The sequence below is a fragment of the Rhizopus delemar genome, genomic scaffold, assembly GCF_000149305.1.
Source record: "Rhizopus delemar RA 99-880 supercont3.2 genomic scaffold, whole genome shotgun sequence".
NCBI classification, from domain to species: Eukaryota; Fungi; Mucoromycota; class Mucoromycetes; order Mucorales; family Rhizopodaceae; genus Rhizopus; species Rhizopus delemar.
The window spans coordinates 3676279-3689220 of NW_027137828.1; the positions used below are offsets into that span (position 1 = coordinate 3676279).

General features: G+C 35.6%; 5 protein-coding genes across 5 annotated transcripts; 3 read left to right on the forward strand and 2 right to left on the reverse strand.

The window, feature by feature from the left end:
* Positions 1-1663: 1663 nt before the first annotated feature.
* On the reverse strand, positions 1664-2523 carry RO3G_03672 (uncharacterized protein; the record flags this gene model as incomplete). The annotated part of the gene is made up of 4 exons (XM_067658262.1): positions 1664-1803; positions 1859-2203; positions 2254-2410; positions 2458-2523. 4 exons carry the CDS (start codon positions 2521-2523, stop codon positions 1664-1666), a joined length of 708 nt encoding a protein of 235 aa, XP_067514363.1.
* A 1510-nt stretch (positions 2524-4033) lies between these two features.
* RO3G_03673 (uncharacterized protein) lies at positions 4034-4444 on the forward strand (the record flags this gene model as incomplete). Its single annotated transcript, XM_067658263.1, has 1 exon — positions 4034-4444. One exon carries the CDS (start codon positions 4034-4036, stop codon positions 4442-4444), a length of 411 nt encoding a protein of 136 aa, XP_067514364.1.
* A 1460-nt stretch (positions 4445-5904) lies between these two features.
* On the forward strand, positions 5905-7671 carry RO3G_03674 (uncharacterized protein; the record flags this gene model as incomplete). The annotated part of the gene is made up of 5 exons (XM_067658264.1): positions 5905-5936; positions 6090-6129; positions 6175-7371; positions 7419-7548; positions 7601-7671. The coding sequence occupies 5 exons, from the start codon at positions 5905-5907 to the stop codon at positions 7669-7671; spliced, it is 1470 nt and encodes a 489-aa protein (XP_067514365.1).
* Positions 7672-7743: 72 nt separating this feature from the next.
* Positions 7744-9382, reverse strand: RO3G_03675 (uncharacterized protein; the record flags this gene model as incomplete). The annotated part of the gene is made up of 5 exons (XM_067658265.1): positions 7744-8392; positions 8448-8748; positions 8794-8899; positions 8954-9162; positions 9214-9382. 5 exons carry the CDS (start codon positions 9380-9382, stop codon positions 7744-7746), a joined length of 1434 nt encoding a protein of 477 aa, XP_067514366.1.
* A 2239-nt stretch (positions 9383-11621) lies between these two features.
* On the forward strand, positions 11622-12704 carry RO3G_03676 (uncharacterized protein; the record flags this gene model as incomplete). The annotated part of the gene is made up of 4 exons (XM_067658266.1): positions 11622-11678; positions 11726-11831; positions 11878-12455; positions 12510-12704. The coding sequence occupies 4 exons, from the start codon at positions 11622-11624 to the stop codon at positions 12702-12704; spliced, it is 936 nt and encodes a 311-aa protein (XP_067514367.1).
* Positions 12705-12942: the final 238 nt, after the last annotated feature.

A 12942-nucleotide genomic window follows, 5' to 3' on the forward strand; every position in this document is an offset into this window, starting at 1 on the left:
AAGGGGTTCATCAATATTTTTATGTACAATTCATAGATTTCTGTAAAAAAGGACTTTATGCTATCCTCTGATTTTTGATCGTGTAGCAACATAAACTTCACATCTAATTTGTATTTAGCAAGGAATACTACATGTACACATCAAACTTACTTCCAGCTGTAACAAAACAAGACACGTAAAATTCGTTGAATCGATCAATTGACTTTAGGTACCTAAAAGCAAGCATTGCTGAACATATAAGTATCAGATGAATAAGTTTTTATTTGAGTATACATTGCTTGGACATTCCACTGGTATTCTTCTACTACATCAAGTGCAGCATGGATAATGAATTGATTTAAATGTTTATGGTCGTCTCTTTGCTGCAAAGTAATTAATAACCTGAATAGACTACATCATGTTTATTTACTCTATTTGAGTCTGCAAAAGCATTAGAACGAGATGAAGGTATTATTTCAGCTTCATATATTGGGTTATCTGTTGCACCCACAATCACAAAATAATAATTTGACATGAAAAGGGAAAAAAAGGGCGCTCCTTTAAAAATGACATCACGAGAAAATCCTTTATAGCCCCCCTTTTTTCGCTTCATATACACACACACGCACACATAAAAAAAGATGGGGGAATCTAGAACTGAATTATTAGCTTGGTTGAATGACTTGCTACAGGTAAATTATACTAAAGTAGAACAAGCAGGAACAGGTAAAGAGCAAAAAGAGAAAAGTAAAGAGATAGTTATTAATAAAGTAAAAGGTGCTGCTTATTGTCAAATCATGGACTCTATTTTTGGTAATGTGTATAATGTTCAGTTGAAATCAAAGTATGAACAGTATGTAATTAGGTGATGTTCATATGGGAAAAGTTAAATTTGATACAAAACATGAATATGAATATGTTGCCAATTATAAAGTACTTCAACATACATTTGATAAACACAAGTAAATAAGATATTCTTCCCTTGATCATTCTTTAATAACCAAAGCTTTATATAGGATTGATAAAGTAAGTCTCCTTTTACAGCTGACGAGATAAACTTACTTTTTCGTTTACAGATCATTCCTGTAGATAAGTTATTAAAATGTAAATTTCAAGATAACCTTGAATTTATGCAGTGGATGAAAAGATATTGGGATCAATCTTTTCCAGGTGGTGAATATGATGCACTGCAACGTAGAAAAGGAGGTGGACCGACAACAAAAAGTACTGCAGCAAGTCGTACTGTGCGTAGTAAACCGACCACGCCATCAGCAGGTAACCAGGATAAAGATCTCTTTCACTGTCTAATGCTCTCTCTCTCTCTTTTGTACACAGGAAGAGGCCCAACAACGCGTTCGAATCCTGCTGTTGTACCTTCATCTCGATCCAGAGCAGCCGTGTCCTCCAATGCGGATCACGGCATGGTACAGGACTTGGGTCGACAAATCACAGAACTCAAGGTGACAGTGGACGGACTTGAAAAGGAACGTGATTTCTATTTTGGTAAATTAAGAGAGATTGAAATCTTGGTTCAGGAACAATTAGAAATGGCAGAACAAGATCAACATATATCAGAAGAAATAGATTGTATTAAAGAAATTCAGGCCATTCTTTATAGAACAGAAGAGGGATTTGAAGTCCCTCCAGAAGATGATGGTTTATTAGAAGATGACGATGAAACATTTTAATGATACAAGTCTGCATTAAATGGAGTTCCAAATAAAAATTCCCAACTTTTAGGTGGTGTCCACTGTTTGAGATCCTTTTGAATTTCCAAGACACTATTTATATAATTCCCAAATTCAATACTATCTTGTACGTTATCTATTAAAATAAGCATCATTAGCACATTCATCTCTTTTCTCTCTTTATTTCTTACCTCCTTCAAGTGCAAACATAATAAAAAGGGTTGCTTTATCCTGTAATTTTTCATAAACATGTCTTGTTAAACCAGATCCAGGTAAATGCAGTCTTTCTTCTGTTTGTTCTAATTGAGGTACACCCAATTCAATCGACCTTGTCACATCCTGACCAAGCACTCGAAATGGGACACTATTAATCTGTGAATCAAGTCGACTGGAGGCATCCATACTTGTCAGCAGCACCACACGATCAAACTGAGATGCAAACTGAACCAATTCATCCACATAACTCTTTCTTTTTCCTTTGATTGTAGGTGATCTTTGCTGTATACAAGTCCACTGACGATCTCGTGATTGATACACTATTCAATCTGTTCATCTTTTGCACCTGTTTTTTAAGCAAACAATTTACCTTCGATAGGCACTGTTGCACCTAGTTGGGTATCTTCACGTAAACTGGAGACAGGGATGACAGTGTCTGTATCGAGAAAACCAACACGGTCAAGAGGAAAAGTATGAATGAAGAGATCAGCTGTTAATTGAGGTATGTTGCCAATAGAAACCATGGGCTATTGAAATACATTAAATACAGTTTTTCTATTGTTTTTATGTCTACCAAAATGAGCGTAGAACCCTTTAGTTGATCAGCATTGTAATTAGGGACAGGAACAAATAATGTCATGTTTGAAAAAAAAAAAAAAAGAAAGTTGCATTGCGCGTCCCCCTCACACCTACAGCCAGACAAACAGTCACAATCAACAGTCACAGCATAGACGACATGAAATCAAACGATCGCTCTGATTTCGGCTGATAAATAAGATATAAAAAGAGTTGATAATTTCTTGATTTGGTATAATTTTTACTCCATGCTTGATTTAATTTAGAGCGTAACACAAATGTTTTTTTTTTTGTAAACAAACGTGTCAACTCGTTTAAAGTCTTGCTTTTGAACTCAGGTTTTTTTTTTTTTCTTCTTTCTTCTCCGGTACAAAGGAAAAGAGAGATGACCGCGGAGATGGTCGAACTGAATCCGATTCCCCCTCTAAAATAAGATGGCACGGCTTATGACGTAAATTTACCATTTCTATTCACAGCATTCTTTTTATAGTTTCATTAAAGTAAAACAAGTCAATCTTACAAGTTTTTTTTTTTTTATTAAACAAGTTTTCCAGTTCGCTCCCATCCGCTGTGTATCTTCTTTTGTGTTGGTAAAAATAGAAAGAAGAACGGAAAAACATGACCGAAACTTTACACAAAAAAGGCAAGTTGAATCGCCTGTGAAATAATTATTAAAATTAAAAAAAAAAAAAATTCTTGAACTCCTAAAAAGAGACCAATTTTCCATAATAAAAGATAAAGTTTGTTTTTTGTGTAAATTCTTTATTGAAATAAAAGAATTCAAAAGTTGTTTTCTTTCTTTATTGTTTCTTTTTTAGAAAAGAAGAAAACAAAAAAAGAAATGAAAAAATGATTTACATATTTTTAATTGACAGATTTTATATTAAAAATCAAAAGGGTGGGCAAAAATAAAAATAAGGGCAAAAAGGAGATCCCTGTAACTCTATGAATTTCCTTTTAAAGATAGACTCAATCCAGTGAAACATAATTCCATGTGCATTAAAAAGAGTTTTTTTCTCACTCTTTATGAAATTAATTTTAATAATTTAAGAGGATAGTTGATTACTTAATACACTTCACACAAAAATTAAAAAGTAAGACATACACGAGTTGGCTATTTTTTTTATTTTATTTTATACAACCCATTCAAAAACAGTAGACAATCGAATCAACACAAAACCATTAAAGTCTAAAATAACCACTCACAAAAAAAGAGAACGGGAAAAGCAAGACAAGAAGAAAAAAAAAAAAAAAAAAAAAACGTGTTTGGAGAGTATCTCTGGTTGGATAGAATTGTGGCGTGAGCTTTCATAGAGAGCGGGAACTCTATTTCCGGAGAAAAGTTTACAAAAAAAGACCCGTATTTTGTGTTATAAAGCTTGCCTAAATTTGACAAGAAGTTGTTGGCTCGAGAGCGGGAATAATAATTAAAAGTATATATAAAAACCATGCTTTCTATTTCTTTTTCATTTAATTTTCATTTTTTTTTTTTCATTTTTTTCACATTCATCCTCATGCTATCACTCACTCATATGCTGAATGATGATCAACCAAGACGATATAAAAGACCTTTGATGTTAAATATTAATAGTTTATTAAATAATGATTGTGAACAAGACAACAATACCAGAACACCTAGTCTATCACCTTCACTTACCTCTTCACCTTCAAGTGTATCATCTTCTTATTCGAGTTATCCATTTCCAACTCAACAAGATTTTTGGGATAAAGAAGAAGACTATGACGATATAAGAGTGAAAGCAAAGCGTAGAAGAGCCAATGGTGAACAACTCGAAGTACTGAACAGAGTCTTTGATCGTACCTTTTTCCCATCGACCCAAGTAAGAGCTGAGCTCGGTCGTCAATTAGGGATGAGTCCAAGAACAGTACAGATTTGGTTTCAAAATCGTCGTCAAGCCATGAGAACAAAAGAACGACAAAGATTAATCAAGCTTAGAAATGAATCAAAAGTTAAATCTGCATAGAATAAGCAAAAAAACAAAAATAACCATTTCATTTAATTATTTATTTTAAAAAAGGAAAAAAAAAAAATAGAAGCCTGGTTTGCTCTATTTTTTTTTTTTTCTTTTTCTTTGAAATATACTGTGTAAATTTCTTAAAGTTATGTGTTCCCCTTACAAAGTAGGACAAAATAAAAACATTCTCCTGTTTGTCACTCTTAAAAAAATACTTTAAAAAGCAATTCCTTGGTTTCTTTTTTTTTTTACTTTAATATTAAATGTCTTACAGTAATAGATTGGTAAGACAATCTCCTGTTGCACCTAAAAAGGTAGCACCATTTGTAGTAAAAAGGAAACAAATCAATTTCAATTTACTTGACCCTGTTCAACCCTCTCCATCCCCTTCTCTTCCTCCTCTTATAAGGTATTGTATTCTTTTATTACAAAACAAGTAGTAATCATCTTAAAAGCTCTCAAATCCCTTCTGCTGAGCGTAAGTTATCTTCTAAACATCTCATCCCCTAAAACTTTCTTTTTCAATGATAGCTAGGCAAGTATATGAAAATCTATTAAAAGACAAGGATGAAAAAATAAAAGAATTAAAGGTATCGTTACACATACACAAGCATTCCTTATTTAAAAAAACAAATTTAGACACAATTGGATGAATTAAATAAGGAACTTTCTCAAACAAGGCATCAGTGTAGATTATTAGAAAACGAAAGAAATCAATTTGAAACATCTGTCATTGGTAAATACTGTTTATTCTGTTTGGATTCATATGAATTGTTTTAGAAAAATATGCCAAAGAAAAGGAACAATCGGAGACAGAATTAAGGATATTAAAAGAAATGCATATTGAAAAAGTACAAGACTTGTCTACCAATTTAAACCATCTGTCTTGTACTATTAATTCATTAAGACGTCAATTACAAGAAAATAATATAAAAGAAGGTAATCCATTTAATAGAAGCAGGCCTGGTTGCTCATCTGAATATGTGAGGGAAAATAGAGATGAGGGAAGATGACATGATTTCGGTCAATCATGTTTATAAAAAGGATTCACAATTCATACAAGACGCATATTATCAAATAAAGCAAGAAATTTCAAATCAACAACATCCTCTGTGGTCTCATATTCAAGTAAAGACATCCCTTTTCCCTTGCCTTTCATTCTCATCTCTTTTCATCTTTAGTCAACAGCAGTCGCTATCAAGAATGAAATCGATATATTTCAAGCATGGAAATCAACTTCATCCATACCCATTCATGAATTGGCCAAATTGGTATTAAAAGAGCAAAAATCTAGAAAAACATTGTTTGGCAGAAGAAAATGATGATGACGTAAGCACTGCGACTCTCAATTTTTTGCATTTTTTATTTCATAAAATTCTTTTTTTTTTTTTTTTTTTTTTTTCTTTTCCTTTTTTCCTTTTTTTTTTTTTAATATAAAAAAGAGAATTTTTATTGAATTAATAAAAGACATGTCAACCACAGAAAATCAAACATTTAAAAGGTAAAGAGGGGGGAAAAAAAATAAAGAGGAAAAAAAAAATATTTTTGGGTGCGAAAAAAAAAAAGAAAAAAAAAAAAAAGAGATAAAATGCGCGTAGTTTTAAAAATAAAAATATGTGGCGCGTGCTTAACCACTTGTTTTTGTTATCTACAGTGCTGCCGATACTTTACCTTCTCCACCTTCACAAAAACAAGTAAGACATGCTTATTATGATAGGGTTCTCATTCACACATCCTAGTTATCGATCACTGGAGGACGTCCGATGACAAAAGACCAAATGAAATACTGTGCGGCCATCATGAGAAACTTAAAGAAACACAGAGATGCGGCACCTTTTCTGAATCCAGTAGATTATATCAAATTAAACGTTCCAGATTACCCACAAGTCATCAAACGACCCATCGACTTGACGCTCATTGATCAAAAGCTCAATCAGAACGAATACGTCACTGTGGATGATTTTGTAGCTGATGTTCGATTAGTGTTTAACAATTGCTTTAAATACAATGGACCTGAAGCGATGATCTCTGTCTTGTGTCAAAATGTAGAATCTGCATTTGAAAAAGGCTTGAGACAGATGCCACCCAGTCTAGATGAACTTTCTTCGCCCATCAGTCAGCAAGCGCCAGAGGACCTGATGGATTACACGAGTTATGAACGACCTAAACGAGAGATTCACGTACCCTCAAAAGACTATCCAGAGACATTCACCACAGCGTCATCCAAAGTCATGAAATATTGTCTGCAGACTGTGAAGGAATTAAAAAAGCAAAAATACAAACATCTCTCATTTCCTTTTCTTTATCCAGTGGACCCTGTCGCCTTGAATATACCCGATTATCCTACGATCGTAAAGCATCCGATGGATCTATCGACGATTGAAACCAAACTGAACCGAAATGAGTATGATTCACCCGATGCCTTTGCTGCTGATATCAAGCTGATGTTTGATAACTGCTACCTTTATAACCCACCTCACTTACCCATCTATGACTTGGCCAAACAGCTCCAAGCGATCTTTGATGAAAAATGGGCACAAAGGCCTACAGAGGTGATTGAGGAGCAACCGGCAAAGAAGAGAAGGATATCCAAAGTGAATCGGGCGAATCAGGAGGATGTGACGATCGCAGAATTGGAAAGGCATATCGCCACAATCTCTCAGCAGATCGAATCCATCAAATCGTCGTCTTCAAAGAAAAGTCCAAAGAAACGCACCACGCGTCCCTCACCCGCCAAAAAGGAGACAGGGACCCCACCCAAGAAGAAGAAGAAGAGGATGACAAAGTACAGGGAAATGTCGAGTGATGAAGAAGACAGTGGATTTACCTTTGAACAAAAGAGACAATTGAGTGAGAGCATTAATAATCTAACAGGCGATCAATTGAATGAGGTGGTTGACATCATTCGAAGTTCGATGCCCAACCTGGACAGTGTCGTAAGTCATCTTGTTTGTTTGTAGCATCGTATTAATTCTTTAAAAAGGGTGAAGAAGAGATTGAATTGGATATTGATTCTTTGGACATCAACACATTAACTCGGTTAAATGATTATGTAAAAAGTCGAAACACAGTACAGAAAGGCACGCTTGCGAAAAATCGAAAGGGTGAAGAAGGTAAATGGTGGTTGAATGTAAACCGTGACTAATATACTTTTTTTGGCCACAGACTCTTCAAGTGAATCAGATAATAATAATAACTCTTCTGAATCTAGTTCGGATGATTCGGATTCAGATTAATAATAAATGTTTTGTACATAACATAAGGGCTTGTTTTTTTTTATTATTGTTTTTTTTTTTTTTTTTTCTAATCTAAATACTAATTGTCTTGAAAATGTTCATTCCTGTATTTGCTGTACTAATCACACAACCAGGTATTTGCTTATGGAAATGTAATTCCTTGATATCTTCTTGACCTTGATGAACAAATAACAATTGAGGAGGTACTTCTTCATGTGTCGTCATCTGTCCATCTTGTTCACTATCTGGTTCAACAGAGAGATCCCAAAGTGTCAATTGGTTATCAGCACCCGACACAGCCAGAACAGATTCTTCAGTGGGGTGCCATTCAATGGATGTGATGGGTCCGTGATGCCATTTGAAGGTAGCGACGGGTGTACTGGCTGCGTTGGGGCTAAATGTACGAAGATCCCAAACACTAAAGACACCGTCATCATGTCCACTGGCCAATAAATACGAAGCCTTCTTATTCCAACTAATCACATTCACATCTGATCCAGAGGCACGGACGCTCACAGCCGAACGTTTCTTGTTACGTGTATCCCAAATCTTGACAGTTTGGTCAGATGAACAGGATGCAAACACACTGTTTTCTGTGGGTGACCACTGAAGATCTTCTACAGAGGATCTGTGTTCTCTAAAGGCAACTGAATCTGTCTGTATACCGGATTGACTTAACACTGTTTGATATATCTTGCCACTGTTATCACCCGTCAAAAGTCTATACAACACTTTAGCATGCCTTTGCTTTTTCTCTTTCTTTCTTTCTTAATTACCGTCCCGCATCAAGGCTTGACCAATCCATCGCATAACCTTCATCACGTCCATGTTGATGAATGGTACACAGAGGTTTTTGTGACATGTTTGAAGATGAGCCAGGGACATCTAAGCTTTCGACGGCCTGTGTCAAGTCCCAAAGATGGACTTTACCGGTTTCAGCCCAGGTGGAGGCGATATGTTTGTTTTGAGAATAGGGCATCATTCTGATACGATTGACACAACCTTGGTGTGGAATGGATCTGTGTTCAAGTACTGGGTCTTCATCCAGAGCATCGGGATCATCTTCGTCATCAGAATCTACTTTATGGTTAGCTTAAGTCTATTGTGTGTCTTTCCATCTACCATCTTGTTGTGTCTTGTGTAAGGAAGACATCTTCATCACCAACACTTCATTTTCACGTACACCAGGAAGTGAAGTACCCGCAGCCACATAAGCAGTAGCAGGGAACTACAAGAAAGTCATTAATCATCCAACGCATCTCTCTCTCTCTTTGTTTCTTACATTCTTTCTTTCATCACCCAATTTATCTTCAATCACATCAAAACTCAAAAAGGGAAGACGAACATCCAGATTATGAAGCATGACATAAACCGAAGGATCTGCTTCCAACACTTCCCCTTCTGCCAGAGGTTGACCAGGTAAATATACCTTTAAATCCTCGGGTGTTTCTTCTCCGTCTTGCTGCTCATCCACATCCATACCATCTCCTTCTTTCAAAATATGTCAATAATAAGCCCTGTCTTTTCTTTTTTCACAACTACCTTCCTCTTCGGCTTCTTCAACTAATTCTTCGTCTTCTTCAATCTCGTCTTCCCAGTTATCTTCAAATTCACCCATCTCATTCTTTTCTTCTAATTCACGTCGACTTGTAAAAGAAGTCGCTTTAGACTGTTCTCTTAAATCGGATCGATCGGCTTGACGTTTGGACATGACTTCAACTGGAGGAAAAAAAAAAAAAAAAAAAAAAAAAAGTTAAAAAAAAATATTTTTTTGGTTCAAAAAAAGAAAAGACAGTCCAAAGCTCTAAAAAAAAAGAAGCAAGCGATTTCTATATTTAGAAGTGCTTCGTAGTTGCACTTTTTTAAAAACAGTGCTATTTATTGGCCATTGTGAAAGGAAGAATTCAAGTGCTCAAAAAGTATGGCATTTGTTATTCTTGAATCTAGCAAAAAAAAAAAAAAATTACCTTAGCTTTTTATCTACAAGGAAGTCATCAAGCATTATATACCTTGGTATAGGGTACAACGACACTAAAAGACTTACCAAAAGATATTTGATCAAAAGTGGATATCAACGTCAGCTAGTGAATAAGCATTTTCATTCAGCCTCAGTCCCTGCACTCTGGAGAACCCTTTCGATAGACACAGAGGACGACTATCATTGGTTTATCAATTATATGCGCATCTTAGGACAAGGAACAGGACAGTATGTGAAATCCATTTACTTTTGTTTTGGCAGTAACATAGACAATGAGAAGTGGATGAGCGTCCTGCCTTTGATACCCAACCGGGAAGAACTCGAAATAAAAGATGCAACAATCCCAATCGACAAAAGTCTCTTATCTCAACCTGTCGCTTCATCATGAAAAAGCTTCAAAGTCTAAAAGGGCAGTGAGAAGAATCAAGGCAAAAATATTTAAATCACTGGGTAAATCAGGATACGAATCAAACATTTCGTCAAAGGTGAATACTTTGGCGGCTTGGTTTATATCCTAAAGCATAATAAATTAGGTATTGATCATCTCACAACACGAATACTTAATATACAAAAAGGAGCGAGGGTGCCCTTTTGGGCGCTAAAGAGGCATCCCCAATGTCTTTTTGACATGATGACAGGAAAAAGATGTATGAAAAGATGAGAAAGAGATGGCAGATATCACTTATTGAGTTTATAGCTCTCATTGGTTGTGTCCTCACGTTTTGCGGGATGGAAGCCAAAGTCAAGGGTTATGTGTTGTTGTCTTCATTGTATGAATGACACAAGGTCCTTTTTTTCTGTCAAATCCTTTTCCTCATCTTTGCTTGTGTGAGGTACTATGTATCCTCCTTCTTCAAACATATTTGATAACTTGTGTTGACAGTCATCTCAAAGGCTTTCAAAAGAGGAAGGAGAATGAATATAACCACAAGAGCATCAAAACGAAAAGTTAAATTTACTGTTAAAAAGCAATATTTCACATGGGTCTTCTGCAGTAGTCACCCAGAAGATGTTCTACAAACATCCATCGGTTTGTTTATGGCTTTGGAGGAGGCATTCATTATAGACAAAGCCTTGGCAGTAGTGACATAGCCGAATATTAGAAAAAGAACGTAGGTATGATGAATGAAAACAGGAGTGCAAGAAAGAGCATGATGAAAGCTGTCATTGATCAGCAAACCGTCCTCTTGGAGTATTCACGCGTCAATAGCCGATTTTAATGAATCAACAGGTTTGTAAATGGCTTAGTTGGTTCACTTCATCGCTCAAATAACTGATTGTGATCTAATCATGATGCTGTCCAATTGAAGCTTCTTTGATGTTTAGATTTAAATAGCACATCATCCATGGATCGAATGATATCCTATGTTGCTTTTAAAGATGGATCAATACAATAGCAAAAGTGCATAGCATTCCTCCTATTGACAGACATGATCAAGTAATAATGCTAATAGATAAAAGGGCCATTATTTTTTAATTGAAAAAAATAAGTCATGCTCGTATTTATGCATACAGTCATCATTCCCTTCATCCCCCGCCATGTGACTCCAAAATAGTGTGTACTCTTTTTTTTTTTCGACTTTTTTTTTTTCCTTTTTTTTAATAAATAAAATGTCGACAAGGATATTTGAGTCAAGGAAACCAGAACCTTACATCAAGTCTTCTTGTAAGAAATGCATTACACCTTTAGAATTTTACCCAGAAGGTATAAAAAGTGGACAAAAAGTATCGGTGAAATGTTGGGCTTGTGATCAAGTGGATCAATATGAAGTGATGGATCCTGTAAACAACAACACGAGTAAACCAAAGATGCCCAAAATGAAAGGAACAGGTAACAGTGAAAAGATAAACCAAGAAAGGATACGAGACTGATCGATAGATAGATGAAAAACCAGTGTCAACAGAATATTATGATTTACTTGGCATCACTCCTTCATCCAGCGCAGAAGAAATCAAAAAGGCATATCGTAAAATGGCTATTAAATATCATCCGGATAAGAATCAACATGATCCAACTGCAGAAGAAAAGGTGAGGATTGCTTTGTAGGGGGGGAAAAGAAACTTATTTTATGTTAGTTTAAACGAATTTCAGAAGCATACCAAGTACTTTCTGATCCAAAACTAAGAAAGAGATATAATGAATATGGCGAAGAAAATGGAGTGAAACCAGATGGTGGATTTGGTAAGTAGACAAGTCACCCTATTCCTTCTCACTAACGCCTTCAAAGCTGATCCTGAGGAGTTCTTTAAACAATCATTTGGTGGTGATCGATTCCTGGATATTATTGGAGAGATTTCGATTGGTAAAGACATGAGGGAAGCATTAGAAACGGCCGAAGAAGATCAATCTGGATGGACAGAAGAAGAAAAGGCGGCCAAGGAAGCACAGAGGACAGAGGCTGAAGAAGAAAGAAACCAGGCTCGCATCAAGCGTGTGGAAGTATTGAGTAAAAAGTTGAAGGATAAGCTGAGTGTGTATACTGCAAAAGGAGAAAAGGAATTCAAAGAGTACATTAAAAAGGAAGCAGAAGACCTAAAGCTCGAAAGTCACGGTGTTGAATTATTACATGCCATTGGGTTTGCTTATGGCATGAAAGCAAACCAGTACGCAAATAAAAAGTTTGCTTTTGGTTTGGGTGGTATGTTTCACAGCATAAAAGAAAAAGGGTACATCTTTAGCCAAACAGTCGGAACACTTCGAACGGCTTATGACCTTCAGTCTACTTTTGGTGAACTTCAAAAGGCAGAAGAGAAAGGTTTGTCTGATGAAGAAAGAGCGAAATTAGAGGAGGCGGCTGCATTAAAGGTAATGACAATAGCAATAATAAAACAGTGATCAAAATTGAACAATGACAACTAGGGTTTGGAAGCTATTTGGAGAGGGTCAAAATTAGAAATCGAAGGGGTCTTGCGTGAAGTATGTGATGAGGTATTAGGCGACCCAAAGATTAAAAAAGAAGAAATTGCCAACAGAATTCAAGCTTTGGATATCATTGCTTCTATTTATCAAAGCGTGGTACCTGAAGAGCCAGAGGTTTTTACTGAATCTCAATAATATTTATTTATACCAGTTTTGATAGACTTTAATAAAAAAAATTAAGTGTGTTATCATACCTCGTTTACATAAAAGGAGAATTTATTCAATCTAGTTGCACAATAGGTTTAAATACGTGCATATCGCCTTTACACAGATAATAAGGCAATTTATAAAACTAGTAAATTCCGTTGAGGACTCGAATAACAATCAAAATGATGGGATTGGGAAATTCTTTAACCGATCACTATTCAACAGG